At 41.9% G+C, this 23,428-nt stretch overlaps 1 protein-coding gene across 3 annotated transcripts; it reads left to right on the top strand.

The window, feature by feature from the left end:
* The first annotated feature begins 5,017 nt into the window (after nt 1–5,017).
* On the top strand, nt 5,018–22,010 carry iars2 (isoleucyl-tRNA synthetase 2, mitochondrial). 3 transcript variants are annotated; one of them, XM_041954060.1, is made up of 24 exons: nt 5,018–5,404; nt 5,680–5,802; nt 6,019–6,172; nt 6,255–6,403; nt 6,623–6,672; nt 6,807–6,916; nt 7,038–7,128; nt 9,544–9,659; nt 9,749–9,918; nt 10,187–10,277; nt 10,426–10,577; nt 10,782–10,942; nt 11,147–11,249; nt 11,402–11,495; nt 13,471–13,551; nt 14,057–14,165; nt 15,899–16,001; nt 16,307–16,429; nt 16,518–16,649; nt 16,791–16,897; nt 17,428–17,573; nt 17,679–17,869; nt 19,649–19,793; nt 21,127–22,010. In XM_041954060.1, the coding sequence occupies exons 1-24, from the start codon at nt 5,138–5,140 to the stop codon at nt 21,270–21,272; spliced, it is 3,114 nt and encodes a 1,037-aa protein (XP_041809994.1). In that variant the 5' UTR covers nt 5,018–5,137; the 3' UTR covers nt 21,273–22,010. The 3 variants fall into 3 exon arrangements, with proteins under 3 accessions (XP_041809994.1, XP_041809995.1, XP_041809996.1); XM_041954061.1 differs by lacking the exon at nt 13,471–13,551; XM_041954062.1 differs by lacking the exon at nt 13,471–13,551 and having other exon boundaries at nt 7,041–7,128.
* Nucleotides 22,011–23,428: the final 1,418 nt, after the last annotated feature.

The following is a 23,428-nucleotide window of genomic DNA, read 5'->3' on the forward strand; positions in this document are numbered from 1 at the left end:
ACAAACGTAGCTTCTCGCCAACCAGCTGCTACATCTGGAACAACCAACACATACAGCACAGAAACAAAACAATATTTTACAAATCATGGTTTGATCAGGGGATAGTGTGGGTTAATCAGTTGATTGATGAACAAGGGAAAGTCTTATCATACAACCAATTTATTAACAAATACCATCTGACAATCTCACAAACAGAATACACTACAGTTACTAATATAATACCAACGGAAACTCTGCAGCTTCTGAAAGGTTCCGAGTTCCATCCTCTTTCATGTTGAAAACCCCTCCATTCTCTATCCTATGGATATGGACTCTTCAACTTCAACGCCGACACTCATTTATTCGAGGAACTTTTTAAACGCCTTGAGAGCAAAGTCCCACTTCGGTGTGGTCCCGTGTTTACCTGTGGATGTAAGGAAGCCGTACCGGGGCTACAGAGCCGGCGCTATGCTAAAAGCTAAGCGGCTAGCAAAGAAGTGGAGATTCAAGCCTACGGTGCCTTCAATGATCATGGGAAACGTGAACTCTTTACCGAATAAGATCGACGAACTGGCTGCGCTGACGAAGAACCTAAAGACCTTCAGGGAGTGCAGTTTACTGTGTCTTACTGAAATGTGGCTAACAGCTAACATCCCAGATGCTAACGTGGAGCTACCGGACTTCAGCACAGTCAAAGCGTACAGAGACACAAGAGCCTGTGGGAAGTGCAAAGGAGGAGGACTCGCACTGTATGTGAACAAACGGTGGTGCAATCCTGGGCATGTGAACATTTAAATCTCCAGCTGCTGCAGGGATATTGAACTCATGGCTGTAAGTTTACGTCCCTATTACTTGCCCAGGGAGTTCAGACACGCCATTGTTCTCATTGTTTACATTCCGCCGCGCGCCGATGCGGAGGCTGCGTGTGACGTCATCCACAGCGCTGTGGCCAAACTTCAAACACAGCATCCTGAGGCCCTTGTGCTAATCTCTGGGGACTTTAACCATGTCACTTTGGACAATACACTGGCTGCTTTTCACTAATACGTGGACTGTAACACCAGGGGGAAGAGGACTATAGATCTGATGTATGCAAACGTGAAGAATGCATACAGAGCCACCCCCCTGCCTGCACTGGGGAAAGCAGATCACAATCTGGTCCTGCTCAAACCTCACTACACACCAAGAGTGAGGAGACTACCAACAACCACACGCTCGTTCAGGAAGTGGTAGCAGGAAGCATTGCAGGGGTCTCACAACAAGAACATGGAGGAGATGGTTGACTGCACCACAGACTATATTAACTTCTGTATGGACACTGTTGTTCCAATAAAATCTGTACGCTGCTTTGCCAACAACAAGCCCTGGATAACTAGTGACATCAAAGGCCTTCTGAACCAGAAGAAGAAAGCCTTCAAAGGTGGTGACACACTGGAGATCAAGAGGGTACAGAAGTAACTCAGAGTCCAGCTCAGAAAGGCGAAGGAGCAGTACGGAAGGAAAATAGAAGAAAGGATGCAGAACAACAACATGAGGGAGGTGTGGGAGGGGATGAAGACCATCACTGGCTGCAGCTCCAAGAAGGGTGCCCACATTGAGGGGGATGTGGGGAGGGCAAACCAGCTCAACCACTTCTTCAACAGATTTGATCACCCCAACCCATTCACACCTCTGAGCACAGCAGCCCCCACCCTCCTACTCCTGCAAGCCATCACCAACACAGATGAGGACATCTCCCCTCCTCCCCTCACACACCCACGACAATCACAGCAGCTCAGGTCTGTAGTGAGCTGAAGAGGCTGTGCCCCAGCAAAACCGCAGGTCCAGATGAAGTATCACCACGACTGCTGAAGGCCTGTGCGAGGGAGCTGGGACACCCCCTTCAGCGCATATTCAACGTGAGCCTGGGACAGGAAAGGGTTCCCCAGCTGTGGAAGACATCCTGCATCATTCCAGTGATGAAGACTGTGGAACGGCTGCTGCTCCATCACCTGAGGCCACAGATCCACCAAGCTCTTGACCCTCTGCAGTTTGCTTACCTTATCATCTTCCTGCTCCACCGATCTCTCTCTCACCTGGACAGAGGCAGTGGGGCTGTGAGGATTAAATTCTTGGACTTCTCCAGTGCCTTTAACACCATCCAGCCACTGCTCCTCAGGGACAAACTGACAGAGATGGGAGTTGAAACACACCTGGTGGCATGGATTACTGACTACCTGACTGGCAGACCTCAGTTTGTGAAGCTGGGGGACTGCAGGTCCAACACTGTGGCCAGCAGCACAGGAGCACCGCAGGGAACTGTGCTCTCTCCGGTCCTGTTCACCCTGTACACGTCCGACTTTCAGTACAACTCGGAGCTCTGTCATGTACAGAAGTTCGCGGACGACACAGCCATAGTGGGCTGTATCAGGAGTGGACAAGAGGATGAGTACAGGAAACTGATTCAGGACTTCATCACATGGTGTGACTCCAACCACCTGCTCCTCAACACCACCAAGACCAGGGAGATGGTAGTGGACTTTAGGAGACCCATGCCATGTCCAGAACCAGTCATCATTAAAGGGGACTGCGTGGAGGTGGTTCACACCTACAAATACCTGGGAGTGCAGCTGGATGAGAAACTTGATTGGACTGCCAACACTGACGCTCTGTGCAGGAAAGGTCAGAGCCGCCAGTACTTCCTCAGAAGGCTGGCATCCTTCAACATCTGCAAAAAGCTGCTGCAGATCTTCTACCAGTCTGTGGTAGCGAGTGCCCTCCTGTACGCAGTAGTGTGCTGGGGAAGCAGCCTGAAGAAGAAGGACGCAGCACGCCTGGACAAACTGGTGAGGAAGGCAGGCTCCGTTGTCGGCACAGAGCTGGACAGTCTGACATCTGTGGCAGGGCAACGGTCATTGAACAAGCTCCTGTCCATAATAGACAATCCTGATCACCCGCTGCACAGCAACATCTCCAGGCAGAGGAGCAGCTTCAGTGACAGACTGCTGTCATTGTCCTGCTCTACTGACAGGCTGAAAAGATCGTTCCTCCCCCACGCCGTACGTCTCTTCAACACCTCTCGGGGAGGGCAATAAAAGCAATAATCAACACAACAACTCCGGACTCACTACACACTCACACCACACAGCATGGACACACGCACTTTATCACACACACATCTAAATGCTGGACTTTATCACACACACATCTAAATAGTGTGGACAAACCGGCTATTGCACACTGTTATTTTGCACAACTGCACTACTGTGCCCATATTTAACTGCTTGAATGTTTATCTGGTATTACAGATGTTTATCCTGTATAGCCAGATGTTAAGATGTTTATCCTGGATAGCTTAGTTCTATATTTTTATTTCACTATTTTTTCTTATATTGTTATTTTGTATTTTGTATTGTATTTTTGCCACTTACTTGAAAGTTGTTCTCTACTTGAAAGTTGTTCATCACTTGTAAGTTGTTCATTACTTGAAAGTAGTTCTTGTTCTTATTTTGCATGCCCTTGTGTTTCCACCTTTTGAGCTGCTGGAACTGCAGATTTTGGAGATGAATAAAGTACCTACCTACCTACCTACCTACCTACCTACCCACCCTCCCTCCCTCACGACATTTCCCTCCTGTTACAGACGATCATCATGCTGGGCAAATTTCCTATTCACAAAACAAAATAGACAAAGAAAAAGCCAAATGGAAAACACTTTGAAAACGACTCAAACAATACTTTAACACAATAATGACTTCTTCAAACAACAAAGCCATAAAAATATCAAATTTGTTTATTAACCTGTTTGTGCAGGCCCCCTAGCGATCACTTAACCCAATGATAACAATAGGCGACCTGTTTTAATTTAATACATTACTTATACAAAAACAAAAACAAAACAACAAAAACGAAAACAGCAGATCTGTAAATGAAACTTTAATAATCAATAAATAATAATAAATAAAAAAACATGAATCTGTAAATAAAATCGTAATAAATTATATTAAAATAACAATACATAAAAACATGAATCTGTAAATAAAACCATAATAATAAATAAATAACATTAAAACAATAATACATAAAATAACATTAATCTGTAAATAAACTTTAATTATAAATAAATAATAATAAATAAAAAACTATAATCTGTAAATAAAACACTAAACGGGTGTGTGTGTGTATTGTGTTGCTGTCCAAATAGTTATGGACCTAACTCTTTGTGTGTGAGATGGAGTGAATACAGGCAGTGAATAGGTGTGGTGTTATGTCATCCAAACTGTCACAGGTGCTTTGCTTTGCTTTACTGCTGGGATAATAACTTTGCTGTATCAGCTTTCATCTCATACCTGCCTCATTAAGTGTAATCACTCCTGTCCCTTGACTTTGCAAGTGGCAAAGCTGCTAGGTGTCATTATGTCTGTGTTTGTTCCTGCGTGAGTCTGGGTCGTTGTGTGGCAGCAGTATCAGCCCTTCAGGCGATGCATCAAAGGATTCTTTAAAGGTTAGCTGCAATGCTTCCAGCCCTACTGTCAGAGCATCCAGTGCTGGGCCACTTGTACAGTTTAGGATATCTTACATGATTTCTTACTTTGATTGCTTACATTAGCTAATTACTTAGCTTACATCAAATAGGGTCCGCGCAATCTCACGTGGGAATCTTCGGAAAACTTCGGACCGCGCAAGGTATGCTGGGATACACGCCGCTTGAGGTAGTTTAGATGCACCGTTTGTTCAACATTTCTCCCTCTTTTCCACAGACCCACGTCTTCTGCAAACAGCGACCTCTCCATGTCCAAATATATCATTTATCATAATGGAAAATAAGGTTGGACTAACTACACTCCCCGGTGGTATCCCGTTTTCTATAGTTCTTCCATCTAGGAAATACATAATCCAGTTGAACATTTTCCCTTATATTCCCTGTTGTTTCCCTCGAAGATGTAAAAATAGCTCAACTGACATTCAGACCTCCATTAGATAAATATGCGACTGGCGTTTACTATTGACCCAACTGGGTTTCCATAGTTGCCCTCTAGCAATCTCTTCCGGAGAAACACACACTGGAAGAAGGGCGGAACATAACAACACCATATCTGAATACTGTCACAAGGCAGAAGCAACCCAACATTCTTCAGTATTTGTTTTTTACGTAGCCACAGAGCTTCCTCCCCTCTCAATGCTGCTGTTCCGGGTTTCGGCAGTACGCCAGACGGTAACGAAATGGGGACGGCGGTCACAGCGGGGAGACGGCCTCCTTCACCGTGCTCTCTCCTTCAGTTCCAGCCGCTGTAGTGGTGTCGGTTCAAGAGAAGGCAGTGCTCAGCCTGCGGAATCAGCGTCTGTTCAGGGATTGTACCGAGACACAGTGCTCCTTCCCCGGACTGAGTTCCCAATGAAACTGACGGGACAGAAACTGCTGGACCGAGAGCTCGAGATACAGCAGGTACGACGAACGATTAGCGTTGACAGCTCGACACGTATTGTATGTATTGTAGCACATGGCGTAAATATTCTACATTTACTCTGTGTTCGTTTAATTCAGTATGCATCATAGTTTAAGTATTGACTTTGGTTTAGGGACACATAACGAAGTGGCTTACATTTCTCTCTTACTCTTCTGAACAATACAAATGTGATTGATTAACTTGCTGTTACAGAGGCCCATATTTATGATGTTTGTTTTATCATATCAAATATAAATTCTCCCTGCCTTTGCAGGAGTGTGGATTTGCAGATTTGTACTCCTGGCAGAGAGAGAGGAAGGTCAAGAAGGAGTTCTGTCTTCACGATGGACCTCCATATGCCAATGGAGACCCTCATGTAGGACATGCACTCAATAAGGTGATCACCTAACACTGTGCTTGTACTGTTTCAGTTATTCCCTACTGTTGTGGTGCATTAGAACATACTTATCACTGTTGCATTGTGTGAATGCTGCCAACATTTGCGGTGCAATTTTGTTGCTGTTGTAAAAATGGTAACCTTTCTGGTGACAATGACAACTCAAACACTGCCATGAACTGTTAAGTTCAGTTCACTGTATCTTGTTTGACTCAGATCCTGAAAGATATCCGTAACCGTTTTGAGATGCTGAGGGGACGACAGGTCCATTACATTCCAGGCTGGGACTGTCATGGCCTGCCCATTGAGCTGAAGGCTCTGGGGGAGTTGGGGACCAGCGGCCTCGACCCACTCCAGATCCGACAGAAAGGTAAAGACAGACAGAACACTAGATGACCATGAGGCCTATTAGACTTACAGCTGCTGTAATGTGTTGTTTTCATCCCATCCAGCACGGGCATTTGCAGATGGGGCCATAGCCCGTCAGAAGGCTGCTTTCCAGCGCTGGGGTGTGATGGCTGACTGGAATCAGTGCTATTACACCTATGACGGGGCCTATGAGGCTGCTCAGCTGAAAGTCTTCCAGGAGATGCACAGCAAGGTGGGCAATGGTGCTTTTAATAACTATGAATGTTGTGAATAGTAACATACTAATAGTAGTTACTACTGCTAATTCACTATTTAGTTAGCAGTTGTTTAAACGTACATATAATTAATGTAGTAACTGAAACTGATTTTTAACTCTCAGTCGCTGTAGAATTTAATATTATTTGTTTTTCTGTAGACAATCTAATTTTTAATTCACATTGTTGTTCGACAGGGGCTCATCTACCAGGACTATAAGCCAGTCTTCTGGTCTCCTTCATCAAGGTACTTGACTAGTTAATATGCTTATAGCAGGTGTGGCATAGAGGCATCAGTATTTTTTACTCTTTTCTATTTTGTGTTAACATAACGTTTGTCCTACTTTTGTGTGCTTTTATCTTGTCCCTGTGCTCCTTTAGAACAGCTCTAGCAGAGGCGGAGTTGGAGTACAACCCTGAGCATGTGAGCAGAGCCATCTATGCTACATTCCCCCTGATCACAGTGCCACCTAAAATAGCCATAGAAGCAGGTACTACAAATACACACACAAACTAGTAATTCAGAACTTTTTGAAAGATTATGCTTTGATTGGCTGGGGAATCTCTTAACAGTTTATGGGTGCTTGTGTGTGTGTGGTTTGTGCACCTCAGCAGATCTGGAAAGTGTCTCTGTGTTGGTGTGGACCACCCAGCCTTGGACCATTCATGCCAACCAGGCTGTCTGTTACATGCCCAATGCCCAGTAAGTACCTGCATCATAAAATTACGTGGAAAATACTTTCTGTTGTCAGAAATGGCTAAACTTTACTTGATGAAGCTGTACGTTGTCAGGCTTATCTAAACTTTCATTCACTTTAGCTGTCTTTAAATCTTTAAATGGCTGATATATTGTCATTAGGCAACTGCAGTATTGAGTCCTAAACTGAGTATTTTTGTTTGTTTCCTGGGTTCACGAAGAGGAATATTTTGTTGAGATAAGGATTCATTCATAGGTAGTTTAGCTGTGGGTTTTTTCTATTGAGCTTGGTAAAGGTGTGAGAGCATTTCCTAGTTAAGTATCTAGTTATCATAGTGGATTTTCCAAGTTTTTCGGTGGCTGTTCACACTGATACACACTAATAACTCCTAAAGTTTTGCCATCAATCAATAAATTGTTAGTGATGTTGAATATATTGTGTAGCTGGAGATCATTCATAGTGAACCTGTCCCCAGATGAATGTGGTTTTAATGTAACTGATTTCCCTATTGTTGACATAAATGTCATGGCAACCTTAACTGCTGGAGAGCGTGTTGTGTATTGTTTCTGCCAAGTTGGCACATTAGCATTACATCGGAGAATTTGCTGTCCGCTCCTAAATTGTGGACTATGCCATGCCATGTCTGCCTCGGTTTTGTACTAGCCCAATTGCAAGAGATGTGATGTGAGTTAATTGATTAAATATTATTTTGTTACTGCCTACTTCTGGACCTCTGGCCTTGAATAAAAATCAGATGCAGACCTTTGAGTAATAAGTTTGAGAAACCCTGGTATTGAGGATCATTGGAAGCTAAGTGATAAGTAAGGGATAATGAATAGAAGGCCTCCGCTTCGCGTCTGGCTTCTTTATCATCCTGTCGGGATTTATTTCTCCATAGGAATCTGCTCACTCTACATTATCCCCCTTAGAACATGGCTTACTACTAAAGCATTCAATAATGTGACACAAATGGTTAAAACATATGTTTTTGATTAAAAATTAGTCCACTCTCTTCTGTCACTATTCTCACTATGCAGTGGCACTGAAAGTAAACAGAGTACGTCTCTCTCTGTGTGCAGGCCGGCAGGCAAGAGAACATATTTCTTTACAGTTATTTAGCGTAATCTTGTCAAATTTGGAGACATTTGGACGCCATCTATTTTGTACAGATGGACAAAAGGCCCGCAGAAGCTGATTTAAGCGTTCAGCGTCATACATTTCAAAATCTTTTTCCATTTTTTTCTCCACTAAGCAGTCTTTTAGGACGTTGATCACCCGTGCTGTGTTTTTCATGGTGTTTTTTCATGTCTGTCTGCTTTAATCTGGTCAGTCTCTGTGTCCTCAAGTTGCTTGTGCCTTAATATTGCTCCTTCTGTTGCTCCAGCGTTGTTCTTTACTTTTCTTTTTTACTGGGAAAATGTTATTCTCCAGCCACATGTCATGTGGATTCAAGACTGCAAATTTCCCAATTCCGAAAAAAAAACCCACAAAAAAAGACAAAACACTGACCAGTATTTCTAAATTGCTACTTTCGTTGGCTTTTCTGTACTGCACTGTACTTAATTTAAAAGATAAAAATAAGTGTAGGGGTTTGGATGTACTCAACCTCTACAAAATGGGTGAACCAGGCAGAATCGTGGCAGATTGCAGATTGCAGCAGCAGAGCAGAGCAAGAGCTTCAACCCCCCCCCATCTCACATACTGCACTATTGCTCACCTGGCTTTTATAGCCAATCTCCTCCCACCCCAGTGACACTGTGACCTGCCCACACTTAACTTAAAACACACACACATACACATATATGTATAATTTAACACACTGACACTACAGTCTGACACCGTTAACAAAACCACCTAATAAACTAAAGAAACACTAAACAACAACCAAACTCAACAAAAATCCCGCTACAACCCCTCCCCTCTCTCCTCTCTGATCCCCCAGCTTAACCTAATTAGGTAAATGGCAACTGCTGGTATGCTGCGGCCGCATCTTCATGTGTCCACTCCATGAAGCACGCCCCTGAAGTGGATCTCAGAGAGGGAGAGAGAGAGAGCAGCTAACTAGGGTCTTTTACAACAAACAAAACAAATGAACTTGCTGTGTCAGTCTGTGTTTCTCAATGTGCATGTTTCACTCTTAGTGAGGGGGATACTTCCCAGCTCCCTCACAATAACAATGGATTTAGGCTTTCAGTAGAGAATTTATTTATTCTTGATAGACCAATGATAAAATGAGAGTTAAACAATACAGATCATGTCTGTGATAAGATTTATTAATTCCCAGCCAGGGAAATTTGTGTAAAAGATTGCAGATGCAACCACATAGTCAAAAAAAATATGATGATATGTGATATGAAAAGTGATGTGGTACCATATGTAGTGTTATTTTTGGAGGCAAGTGCTATGTTCTGTTTTTACAGGTATTCTGTGGTGAAGAAGGCCAACACCTCTCAGTTGCTCTTAGTGGCTACTGAGCGCACAGCCAACGTGGCAGCACTGCTGGGCACAGAGCTGGAGAGTGTAGGCACCTTCATGGGTAATGCTCACACACATGCATCACTCTTCAGTATGTGTGTCTTCACACAAACATAACCATACTAATGTCCCTTGTCATTCTCTTCTAAGGCTCCCAACTTGAAGGCGGGATCTGCAGACATCCCACAATTCCTGACAAGGAAGTTCCACTATTGCCAGCCAATCATGTGACTATGGCAAAAGGAACAGGACTAGTCCACACAGCACCAGCTCATGGCATGGAGGATTATAGTGTGGCTTCACAATTCAAACTGTCTGTTGTAGGTTCTATTTTTAAAAATTAGCCATTCCAGAATCAAGAATAACTGGTTGTTTGTACCATACAAGATTATGTATTATATTCTACAAACACATATGTAAGGTCCAGTGAAATTCAGTGTTGAAATGATTGCAGCCAAGTTATAAACAACAATTTTGATAACTGATAACTGTTTGTTATTTATGAAAAGAAAGAAAGCAAAACATGGTGGACATGACATGGTTAAACATGCATTGCATCTATGTAACTGTGTTTTTCTTCTACCAAAGGAGTGTATGGTGGATGAGGATGGCAAATTTACCGAACTAGCTGGCCCTGAGCTACAGCATCTGTATGTGATGAGAGAAGGGACAGAAAAAGGTACAGCATAAATGTGTGAAAAAATAAATAGACTTTCTTAGCCCAGGGTCTGTGAGTGCACCGTGAGTGGTTGTGTTATTTTCCATATCCTTCTGTAACTATTGTTCTTCCTCTTTCCTGTTTGTGTTTGTGGAATCCTGCGTGTTAGTGATTTCCATGCTGAAGGAGTGTGGGGCACTGGTAAAGGAGGAGCGGTGTGTCCACAGTTACCCATATGACTGGAGGACAAAGCAGCCTGTTGTCATTAGGCCCAGCAAACAGTGGTTTATCAACATGGTGTCACTTAAAGACAAAGCTAAGGTAAAGCTGGAACCTGTATTATTATTAGACTAGTTTTTGTTGAGCTACTCTATTTGCTTATATTGTCTGTTCCTGGTGCACAGAAAGTGATGCATTTTGCTTATCCAGGAAGGAATGTGGTTTGTTTCAAGGAGGGGACTCACTTCACATTTAAAGTTTGTTTCCAAGGGAAAAAAAAATCTGTTGGTGTGTGTGTTTGTCCAGGAGGCGCTGCAGAATGTTAGTATTTTGCCAGAGTCAGCGCGGGGCAGCTTGCTAGCCATGCTGGACAGACGGACCTACTGGTGCATCTCCAGACAGCGAAGCTGGGGTGTCCCAATCCCCGTCTTCTACCACAGAGACACTGGAGAAGCTCTAATCAACAAGTAAGCTGATACACAGCACATACCCAGACAAACAAGCTTGTACACATGCTTGGATACACACAAATAGTAAATGCTTGGTCACATTTTTAGAGATATTGCAGACAAATACTCATAGCATTTATATATATTCATACTCACACAGAGACACACACAAACAAATGTGTTATATATATTAAATATTCCCCATGTTTCTGGCCTCTGCAGACACACAATTTCCCATATAGCAAAGCTCTTCAAAGAAAAGGGTAGTGACTGTTGGTGGGAGCTTCCTATCGAGACTTTGCTGCCAGTAGACGTGCTCAAGAAGGTGAGTGCACCGTGTAAGACATGAATATTACAATATTTATATTTTTCTAGACTAATATACTTTTGAGTTATTGATATTCTGCCAACTAGTAGCTAAAAATCGATCGGTGCAGCTTTAAACATGATATGTTATTGTGTGTGTGTGTCTATCAGAGTAAAGCAGGTCCAGTGACTGACTACATTCTTGGAGAAGATGTCCTAGACATCTGGTTTGACAGTGGAGCATCATGGGCTGCTGTACTAGAAGGTACATCTGAAATTTTTGTCCCGTTATGTAGATCATGCTGAGTACAAATGCACGTTTTATTATTTTTTATTAACAATAGTATATCCCGCTCAATAGAGAAGATGTGATTGTTGAAAACTCATATCCACAGCTACAAATGCTTTGCCTGTTACTCGCTTCCTCTGTAACACTGATACGCTTTCTTCTCCAGGTTTCATAATCTACAAGAAAGTTAGATGGAAAGTTAATTCTCCAGTTCATATCAATCACTGTCAGCTTTCAAAATGCCTTTCATTAAGTCTCCTTATATTATTATATATTAAGTTGTTTTGCAAAGCGTCTTATCAGCAGAAGCAGTCATTTGCTGACCCAGCATTAGTAGAACTGCTGACAACAAAATCAAAATCAAGGCCACCAGAGATACCTACCTTAAGCTTGTCTAGCAGTAAGTTTTCCACACACAAAACAGTGATTTTTTTTTATTGAAGAAAAGCAGTTTGTTCTATGAATCTTGTTTGAAATGTTTTTTTATTTGGAGCAGAAACATTTTCTCTCATAAAGTTAGCAGCTGGACACAAATGCAATTTGTGTTTTGGTTCGCTAGAAGTTTGCCTATATGGATGACATTGTCGGTCAGACAACCCCCCACCTTTATCCAGACCAAAATATCTAAACAGCTATTAGATAGTCTAGGATTGTGTACAGACATACATGTTCCCCTCGGGATCATTTAGACTGACTTTTCCTCTGGTGCCACGATGTGGTTGAATTTAATTTTTTCCTTTTGAGGGAAGTTTTGTACAGACATTCATCTCCACTTGTGGATAACTTGTAATAATTTTGGGTGATCATGTGACTTGTCCTCTGGTGCCATCATTAGATAAAAAATTGGATTTTATGAATATTAATATTGACTGATTAATATGACTAAATACTTAGAAAACGAACATTCCCATCAGCCTCAGCTGTACTTTGTATTCAGTGCTAGTTATCAAATGTTAGCAGACTAACACACTAAACTAGTATGGAGAACACAGTACACATTGTACAGAGGCATGCAAAAGTTTGGGGACCCATAGTCAAAATTTCTGTTCAATGAGCAGCTAAGTGACATAAAGTTAATGATGACTGATTTCTTTAATGTTTTAAACAAGATTACTTTTTTTATTTCCATCTTTCATAGTTTCAAAATTGCAAAAAAGGAAAAGGGCCCAAGGCATAAGTTTTGGCACCCTGCATGGTCAGTGTTTACTAACACCCCCTTAGATACTCCGCCACAAGTATTACAGAGGATTTCTGAGTATTTCAGCTCTTGTTTGGGAGATTTTCACCTATTCTTCCTGCAAAAAACTTCTAGTTCTGTCTGATTCTTGAGCCGTCTTACATGCACTGCTGTTTTGAGGTCTACCCACAGATTTTTGATGATGTTAAGGTCAGGTGACTATGACAGCCACAACAAAACCTTCAGTTTGGTCCATTGTGGATTTTGAGGTGTGTTCAGGATCATTATCCTGTTGTAGAAGCCATCCTCTTCATGCTGTGATGTTTGCTTCCAGAATTTGCTGGTATTTAATTGAATCCATTCTTCCCTCTACCAGTGAAATGTTCCCCATGCCACTGGCTGCACCACTCACTTAACTATTCACAATACCAGAAATTTTGACTGGAGTGCCCAGACTTTTCCATGCAAGTGTACCTGTTAAACCATTAGCATGTAAGCATTGTCACAGATTGTCATTGTTGAGTGTATTACTATGCTAACAATGGCATTTAGTTTAAAGCACAGCTAAGCCTAAGTACAGCCATGTTAGCTGCCCTGCTAACATGGCTGTAGACTCTGCTTGTGTATAACAAGTCACAGTGGACCAGATAATCCCAATGGTTTTTTTGTCTCAAAAGTATTTAGATGGAGATGTAACTTTCTTATGAATCAGAATGCAAGACCAAATGGGTTGCAAAAGTGGACCTGCTCACTGTTGCTGTTTGTCATTTCCAGAGGAGATAGAAGGGGACACTGAGGAGTCCGAGTCACATCTCAGCTGGCTCCCTGCTCCACTTCGCAAACCTCTGGTCGCAGGTTATTTGATCGTCCACCTCCTGTGATCAGTACAGCAGCCTTTGTCTTCTAATATGTCTTTGGCCCTCTTTGTTTCTCAGGCTTTTACTTCTGGCATGTCTCCGTCTGCTCGTATGGCCTCTTTTTGCCTTCAGATGCTCTTGGATGTTTTGTAATTATATGTTGAATACACATGAATGGGATATGTTTTGCAATACCAAAGTTGGTTGCGACAGAAAACTGCTCACATAACATTTGGAAGCATCTTGAGTTAAACAAAACAGTAATTTGTAGACTGTATGGGCAAGGCATACTTGTCTTGAGCAGTGGCCACCTGTAAGTTTAGCCATTGCACACATGGTTGTTGGAATTTTACAGCTAACACTGGCTGGTCTTTCTTTTCTTCCCAGATCTGTCCTCTAGGAGATCCACTAACCTTCTTGTTTATCTAATTTTTGGGGCATGAGTGTACAAGTGACTTTTCACCCTTTTTTTTTTCTCCGCAACCTGCCCTCCATTCCTACAGAGTCAGACTCCAGGGCAGATGCATACATGGAAGGGAAGGACCAGATTGGAGGCTGGTTTCAGTCCTCACTGCTCACCAGTGTAGCTGTCAGGAACAAGGCACCGTACAAGTGAGTGTCCTATCTACTCAGGTATTTAACCTCTGTGGGGTTGTTATCACAGTCATTGACATCACTTGAGTGTTGCTTGCAGTGTGAATGACAGACATTAGGGTTGTTACATGTGGCCAGTTATGAAAAGTTGTTAAATCTTCTTGGAAAGGATTGTCGAGCCTCTGTCTGAACACCACCTGCATTCAGTACAACAGGTGTTTTATAGACAAAAGCATGGTTGTGCCATCAGCTCACCAGTATCTTCCAATTTGGGCAGCCACCAGGATAGAGCCTTTAACTCCTTCAGAGGATCCGCACTGAGCCACTGGTTTAGATATGTAGACGACACGTTAAAGCCTTTGCAGAACACATTAACTCAGTGGATAGTGACGGGGATCTCCTACTGCCTCGCCAAGGACCAGATACTGACTGGATCAGGGTCAAATTATAATTCTTTGCCTAATTCTTAACTCTTAATATTATCACTTATAATCTTAAAAATTCTAAGTCTTAGGAGAGATCAGCTTTTCTTCAAAAAATGCACAGAGTCTGGAAAAAGAGTCAGAGTCCAGAAGAGTTGAGTCCAGGGAGCTTTATTCTCTTCACAGATCAAAAAGCCCAGGCAAGTCCTGCCAAAAATGCCCAAATTCTGTTCTGCGCATCACCTTTTATACACTTGTCAGAGGGCTTGGCCACACAGTTTGGCCACATCCTTTTTATCAAGTTACATCTTTACACTGATTTTATTGGTGTTTACATAGAGGGGGGTCTTCCCCTTTAATGCATAATTAATAATCTCTTGCCTAATTTCTACTGGTAATTTTCCACTGTAGCCTTTAGGGATTTTCCACTGAGATCCCTCTGGCCTCAGTATCTATTGGGATCTTAGGAACTTTCCAGATTACTGCTTTGTTCTAAGTTTAGCAAGTTATCTCTATTCTAGTGTTTTTATTGGTGTCTAGCCAACTCTTAGGACATTTTTTAAAAAGATTTATATAACAGAACATAGGCCAAGCAAAACAGAGATAGTACTAACTAAACAGACACTCGACTCACTAAGTAAACAGAGATTTCACTAAATAAACATAGATGTGATTTCTTAAGTATACAGAGTTAAGAGTAAAGAAACATGTTCAGAAATCCTCTTCATGTGTCTGTCTCCCTCATGCCCCTGAGCACAGAGTGAGCACAGAGTGAGCACAGAGTGGAGTGGCACAATCTTGTCATGTAACCCTCAGATCTGACACTACAATAGTAAAATCAAGTTCAAACAAGAGGACATCAGGTGTAATGGCTTGGCCTGCTTGGACTGTGCCATGCACATTGAAAAGGACAGGAACCTCCACGCTGGAGTGTGCACGAAACCCACACACAGAGCAATGGTTACTCTTTGACTCTCATCACCCACTGGAGCATTAAGGTAGGATTTGTCAGAAGCCAGCAACACCGACTGTACCCACAATTGCCTTGGCCCAACAGAAAGAGCACAAACATCTGAGGGATGTTGTGGGTGTGTGACGAAAACAAGAACAAACGCAACAGCGTCATCATTCCATACGTATTTGGAGTATCTAAGTATCTAACTCAGGAGAATTTTCAACAAACACTGCATGCATGGGTTTTTCAAACCCAGCAACACACTAAGAGAGAAGCTGTTCCAGCAGAAAGACCGCACAACTCCAAGTTTCAGCCAGTTTGAAATTATCCTCATTTTGCCAATTTGAAACACTGATGTGTGTTTGTATGCGTAGGTCTCTGGTAGTTCATGGCTTTGCTGTCAGTCAGAAAGGAGAGAAGATGTCCAAATCTCTGGGCAATGTTGTGGATCCTGATGAAGTCATTAATGGAGGGAAGGTAAGTTTAGGCAAAAGGCCAAAAAATTGGCCTCGTCCTTTGCAATCATTATCACACAATCATCCAGATTTATGTGGACCAAAAATTTTTTCCTACTTACCCATAGTAGTGTGTAACACCTCTGCCTCTGGAGACTTTAACCACACCATAATAGAGTTCAAATTTACTTTAAAACAAATGTGCTATCTGCAGTACAAAATACCCTAAGGAGTAAGTGGTATGTTTTTAGTGGTTTGTGAAATTGTATAAGCAGTCATTCAAATACTTTTAAAGATAAAATGGTATTTTTGTTTATATATTTTCAGGACCCCAGTATGCCAGCCTATGGGGCAGATGTGCTGCGTTGGTGGGTGGCAGAGTCAAATATCTTCTCTGAGGTTCAGATCGGACCCACTGCGCTCAATTCAGCCAGAGACAGCATCAGCAAGGTACCAGTGCAGTAAGGACAAGTGACTACTTTTTTTTTTTTTGAACGATACTCATTGCTTTCACACTCTATCCATATTACTGTCCCAGCTGAGGAACACTCTGAGGTTCCTGCTTGGAAACCTGCAGGGATTTGATCCACATGTGCAGGCTGTGGACCCCAAAGAGATGCACTACATTGATCAGTACATGTTGCACTTGCTTCACGAGTACAGCATCAAGGTGTGTGTATATTACTTTTTCATCTCAGTCAAAACAGAACCAGCTGCTGAAACAAGGGTACTTGTACTTGTGAAAGCCACTGAGGTGTGTGTGTGTGTGTGTGTGTGTGTGTGTGTGCGCTTGTGTGCTTGTGTGTTGCAGGTGACAGATGCCTACAGTGAGTTTGATGCTAGCAGGGTCATCCGTGTCCTCCAAGCTTTTGTCACAAAAGATCTCTCCAGCTTTTATTTCAGCATCATCAAAGACAGGTAAAGGGCTTGCCACAATATGAAAACTACAATTACCATACTTGGTTTAGCTGTGCATTTGTTCTGCCAATGGCCTTTAAAGCGGCTACAAAAGGCCGCTGAGAGGCGGAGCAGGCTCTTAGCTGTGACGCGTAGCTTATGAAAAATACACTTTGAGATCCAGATACATTTTCCAACCTTCTATTTATTTCAACCAATGATGATAAACAAAAGCGTTCCGAATAACCATAAACAAAATGAGTCATGACGGTCAACAGAAAATATCGGAGCCACACTCACTCTCTTTGTCTCAAAAAACCTGCCATGCCAGTGAACAGGTGAATATATGAATGAAAACCACACCCCTTACCATCACTGGAAACGACCATAATCACAAGAATTTGCACAACCAAAACATAAATAAATGTGCAATCTAATACTCACTTTGGCTCCTACAGCCTTACTTTTCATTAAGTATCTTTTTAAACTCACGCATCTCTGTGTCTTTCTTTGTCTCAATCTGTTCCTTTATTTCTGTCTTTTTCAATCAGGTTATACTGTGATCCAGTGGACTCTTTGGTCAGAAGATCATGTCAGACAGTTTTAGAGAAAATTCTGGATGGAGTGACCAGATCCATAGCTCCCATTCTGCCACATCTAGCTGAGGAGGTCTATCTGCATGCACCAGGACATAACAGTATGTGCCTCTTGGTTTGTGTTATCAGACTATTGAGGTTGCTCCCTATGTAATTTGTTTTTGTTTGCTAACAAAAGTACTCACAAACTGTAATTGTTTCTGCAGAAGGAGAGACATTATTCAAGAGCGGCTGGATCAAAAGCAGTTCTTTGTGGCGGCGACCAGGATTGGAGGAGGCAGTGGAAGGGGCGTGTGCCATCAGGGACTCCTTTCTGTCTTCCATTTCAGGCAAAAATGCAGCTCAGTATGACCTCACCATTGCCATTGAACCCAGTTTGCTGTTTGAACTCATGGAGGTAAATCAAACGTCAGCAGGACACTATAAATGGTTTAGATTTAATGCAAAAGAGTCCACAGGAGATGATTAAGTATAGGTATAATGATTGTTTGTAGTTGTTTAACTCCTGAAACAAATGCAGAAATAGGTATCCCGATTATATAATATATGATAAAACAAACAACTACATGGGTTGCAAATGTTTTCTATAATGTGTTGTTTGCCAGCATGACACTACAACATCATCCGTAAAAAGCAGAGATGAGATCCTGTGGTCCCCAAACCAGACTCCCTCCAGCCCTTGGCTGTGCCTAGAAAATTTGTCCATAAAAATAGTGAACAGAACCGGTGACAAAGGGCAGCCCTGCCGGAGCCCAACATGCACTGGGAACAGGTCTGACTTACTGCCGGCAATGCGAACCAAGCTCCTGCTCCGGTCATACAGAGACCGGACAGCCCATAGCAGAGGGCCCCGGACTCCATACTCCCGAAGCACCTCCCACAGAATGCCACGAGGGACACGGTCGAATGCCTTCTCCAAATCCACAAAGCACATGTGGACTAATTGGGCAAACTCCCACGAACCCTCGAACACCCTGCGGGGGGTGTAGAGCTGGTCCAGTGTTCCACGACCAGGACGAAAACCGCATTGTTCCTCCTAAATCCGAGGTTCGACTATCGGCTGAGTTCTCCTCTCCAGTACCCTGGAATAGACTTTACCAGGGAGGCTGAGGAGTGTAATCCCCCTATAGTTGGAGCACACCCTCCGGTCCCCCTTCTTAAATAGAGGGACCACCCCGGTCTGCCAGTCGAGGGGCACTGTCCCCAACTGCCACGCGATGTTGCAGAGGCGTGTCAGTCAAGACAGCCTCACAACATCCAGAGACTGAAGGTACTCAGGGCGGATCTCATCCACCCCTGGTGTCTTGCCACCGAGGACTCCATCTGCTGAGCAGACTGAGGTCCTTTGGAGTATGTAGGACATTACTAAAAACTTTTTATGACTCTGTGGTTAGTTCTGCAATCTTTTACGCAGTGGTCTGCTGGGGCTGTGGAAGCTCTGAGTGGGACAGGAAGAGACTTAACAAACTGGTCAGGAGGGCTGGCTCTGTCCTGGACTGAGGATGTAGGTGAGAGGAGGAAGTTAGCCAAGCTGACATCCATCATTGTCAACCCCTCCCACCCCTCATGCATGACACAGTGGGGGCAGCTCGTTCAGTAGCAGATTGCTCCATCCACTCTGCAAGAAGGAACACCACTGCAGGGCCTTCATTCCTACAGGTGTTAGAGTGTTCAACTCCAGCGTTGCTTAATGTTGCACTGGTTTCCATATTCAAACTGTCTTTTGCACTGATGTGTGATTTATCATACACCAATTACCTTGCAATAATGAGTTTTTTTAATCACCCTCATTGAGTACTCTATCGATCAGTACATATTGGTATTCTACTGTGACATATATATATTTATTACTGTGCAGTATCATAACCTTGTCCAGCTTTCTGCAATTTGTGTAAAGTCTGTGAAATTCCATAGTATTTTGGTCGTATATTTTTACTGGTCTTAACTTAGAACTTTGTGTTCTTTGCGGCAATATATATATATATTTTACACATTTTTCTTTTATATAGTAATTTGTATAAATGTACATATATACAGCTTTTATTTTGTATTTTGTATTTCTCTATTTCTGTTGCTATTGTTTTTCCAACTGCCATTGCCTGCTGCTTGTAATACCCAAATTTCCCCATGTGGGGATTAATAAAGTCTATCTTATTTTATCATATCTTATTCCCAGTCTCTTCAAGAGGAACCCACCTCTACCTCCTCACAGCTGGCCGAGCTGATGATGGTAGCGCGGGTCAACCTGACCAATGAGGTACCTCGCGACCTGCCACCGGATGCCCTGCTTAGCCACGGTACCTTCCTCATCAACCTGGAGGGTGAGGAACATCAACACTAAGCTAGTGATATAATGATATGAGGGGGGGGGGGGGGGTAGAGCTGTCGTTAACTTATCAAAAGATCGGTGGTTGATCCCCTGGCCTCGACAAGTATCCTTGGGCCAGATACTGAATTCTAATTTTCACAGGTCCAAGAGGCTGATTACAGACCAATCAGATCACTGAAAAATGATCATCCTAACAGTAAATTATTGAGTTTACAAAGTGACAAGAAATGAAGAGCAACAGAAACATATATTTTCATGATATTAATATATCAGTAGAATTGCTTTGATTTCAATTTTAATTACATTAAACACGTAACATGAAAAATGTTTTTCCACAAATATATGTTCACTCTGAGACTTCTTCCAAACATACTATAATTTATCACAGTAACAAGCCAATGAATGGTGATCATAGTTGCATATTAATGGCGCACACCATTGAACACGTTGTGAATTAGCTTGTGAAATCATACCCTTTTTGGTCAGCGACCTTATCGGATATTAATTTCAGACCTTTTTTTGACTAATACTATTTTTCTTCTCCGCTTTGGGAGCATGAAGAGCTACTTTAACAGTTTGAAGTGTTCATAATATTTTCAAATATATAATCAAATTCAGTTTGTTATTCATATCATAAAAAACACCAAAATGTTACAATTTTGACTGTTGAAAATGGCAACCATATTTAAGCAGGTCTATATAATAATTCCTACATGTATCCATAGCCTTATTTGTCACATACAGATATTTGTACTGTTTCAAAAACTTCTTGTTGTGTGATTATATTGTATATATTTCCTAATGCAGAATACTATTATGCCACTGCTATAAAGAAATTACCCTGCAGGTTTCACTATTTCATATTAAATAGTCCCTCATTGTTCTGATGATGTTGCTTCTAATTATCAACTCCACCTCTTTCACAGCTGCTGACACCACGAACGTGTTGTAGATCTGTTTATACTACTTTCTGGAGTCTGCTTGTAGGAGTTGCACTCATGCGCAGACCGTGGCTGGTTGTAACATAGTGGCGCACAACAAATCTGAAAAACACAGATGTCCACATAGCCTTCATGTACAACCTCTGCTGATGAAATTTATGTAGCACAGACCCAGCGCTTTTGCAGATGTGGAAAATATAATTGATGCTTTAGTATCAAGTAAAACAAGGGATCCCAATTTGCTTCAAAATGCAGACCCTTGTGCTTTTCCTGCTTGGACAAATCAATATATCTACAGTGAAAAAGGTCTATACCATTGAGGAAAACACATGAGTAAGCAATGACTTCAAATTTTGCTCAGTATGTGTGTATCTGTCCTGTCAGGCGGTGTTATTCGTGAGGACAGTGCCTACAGTATTGCAGTGGTGCCCACGTCTGCTGCCCAATGTCCACGCTGCCGCCGCTTCACTGCAAAGTCAGAAGACTGCCTGTGCCTGCGCTGCCAGACTGTCATTTCACAGGCTCACTGACATTGTATCACTGTAACGACCAGCAAACATCACTTTGCCCATTTTGTTTCCCTGCTTTGGGTGAAGGTGCTCTGCAGTTACTTCAGATTTCACTCTTGTTATGCACTTGCACCTCAATAGAACAGCAGGTGTGAACTCTAGAGCCAGAATATCCAAGGTGGCCTCAGTCAATTGGCTTGAATGTGCTAGTTATACATTTGATCTTGTACCACCGAGCAATCTGATACAGCATAAGCAAGATTGTTTACTGTGTATATAGTTGGAAATTGAAGATATTGACTTGATTTTCAGTGTAGAAAGGATGCCATTCAGAGGTCTTGTGTGTTTTTTTTTTTAAATGTGTAAATACATGGGAAAGGAATTCACTACCATGAGTGTCACTGTGTGACAAGAGTAGCGAATTTATATTGGGTGTGTTTAAGTTCTTCTGCCGTTGTGTAATAAATCCTGTTCATTGTAAACTTTTCAATAAAATAAATAAAAATAAATAAAACATGTGAAAAAAAGTCTAAATTATGATGAGATGGAGTTCTATGAACATGTTATGCGTGTCAGCAGAAGGGCGGATTTTATCATATGAAGACATTTTCTATTTATCAAATTGCCAAACAAGGGTTGCAAAATAAATGTATTCGTGTTGAATCTAAATCAGTTTGTTGACAAGAATAAGTCTTATCTTTTACAAGCATATGTATGGCTTCAAAAGCAAGAATATATGAATAAAAACCTTTGATATTCCATGAACCATTCAGATCAGCCATTCATTTCAGTGGACTTATCTAGGATGTCAGTCCTCCCTGTTAGAATATCTCATTTTCACTATGTGCATTGTTTACAGTTTACAGAACACTTTGCATCATTAATAAAAACTCAATATAAAAGCAAACACAGCTGCAACAGGTTACCAACCCATTGAGGCTACTCCCGAGCTAAATTTTTTGCCTCCATCACTTCATCTTGTTTTTCAGTGTTTCCTTCAACCTTCTAAGGTCCACCACCCCCTTGCTCTCCAGGACATTACATTTCCCTTGCAACTTATTGTTGAATTGTTTAACCAGTTCATCCATTTGATTCTCTAGTTCCTGGTTCAAGAGGTCAAATTTGAGAATCAGAAGCTTCTCTGACAAACTCTGACGTCACAGTGTGTTGGAGTGATTCATTGTTTTGTGATTTTTTTTTTAAACATGTCTTTATTGAATTTTCCACAATAAAAAGTCATGGCAGTCAAATAGACATCAAAAGACACAATATTTGAAACTTCCCAACTTGAACAGGCAGCATATAACCTCCAACCTTTACTTATATCCCACGATACATCAAAAATTCACATCTCTTCACAATTACATACTATAATTTACAAAGCATCTTCTATATCACCATGTTTAATAAACTCTTAAGAATCTTTCCCAGATGTCTTTAAATTCAGAGGTTTTCTTCCTGATAGCATAGGTGAGTCTTTCTAAAGCCAGAGTTGATATTAGATTACTCAGCCACATACTGAGGGTAGGAACATTAACATTTTTCCAGCACAGGGCAATTGAGCATCTAGCCTGTAGACTTGACTTGCCACCTTTTTTTCCATTAACAGGTAGAGAGCAATTAGCTGGATAGATACCCAAAACACAATTTAGGATTTAGAGGAATCAGGGTAGAGGTCAACTGTGAGATATACTGTGTCACCATACTCCAATCTTTGAATAACCTCACATTCCCATATGCAATGATACAGAGTACCTTGATATTCACTGCACTTAAAGCAAAGATCGGGAATATTTGGGTTAAATCTGTTCAATTTTACAGGAGTAGTGTACAATATCATTATCCACTTGTATCAAGCGTAGCTGGGAGTTAATGGTCTGAGAATGGGTCCTTGAACATATTGTATCCCATTCATCCAGTGATATTTCATTTAAATCTTGTGTCTGTGGCGGAGTGAGGGGAGAAAGGTCACAAAGTAGTATGAGGGGGGAGAACCGACAACGCCACCTGGGGAATTGCACCCCAGGAAATACCAAGAATATTAACAGTTGGGAGATTAGTAAAGCACACAGATTCGTTCAGAAACAGGACAGAGACGTATTGTTTTAAATAAATGAATTATTTATTGAAAATCTATATAAACAGGCAGGGCTGAAGCTGCAAAGGAAAAGGGAAAA

This window comes from Chelmon rostratus, chromosome 15 (assembly GCF_017976325.1).
Source record: "Chelmon rostratus isolate fCheRos1 chromosome 15, fCheRos1.pri, whole genome shotgun sequence".
Lineage (NCBI taxonomy): Eukaryota > Metazoa > Chordata > Actinopteri > Chaetodontiformes > Chaetodontidae > Chelmon > Chelmon rostratus.

Bases quoted from the DNA above. Each gene is read 5' to 3' on its own strand.
- iars2 (XM_041954060.1), top strand. From the start codon at position 5,138: ATGCTGCTGTTCCGGGTTTCGGCAGTACGCCAGACGGTAACGAAATGG. The intron at 5,803-6,018 runs GTGATCACCTAA...TGTTTGACTCAG, and splicing joins TAGGACATGCACTCAATAAG to ATCCTGAAAGATATCCGTAA. The intron at 6,173-6,254 runs GTAAAGACAGAC...CATCCCATCCAG, and splicing joins ACTCCAGATCCGACAGAAAG to CACGGGCATTTGCAGATGGG.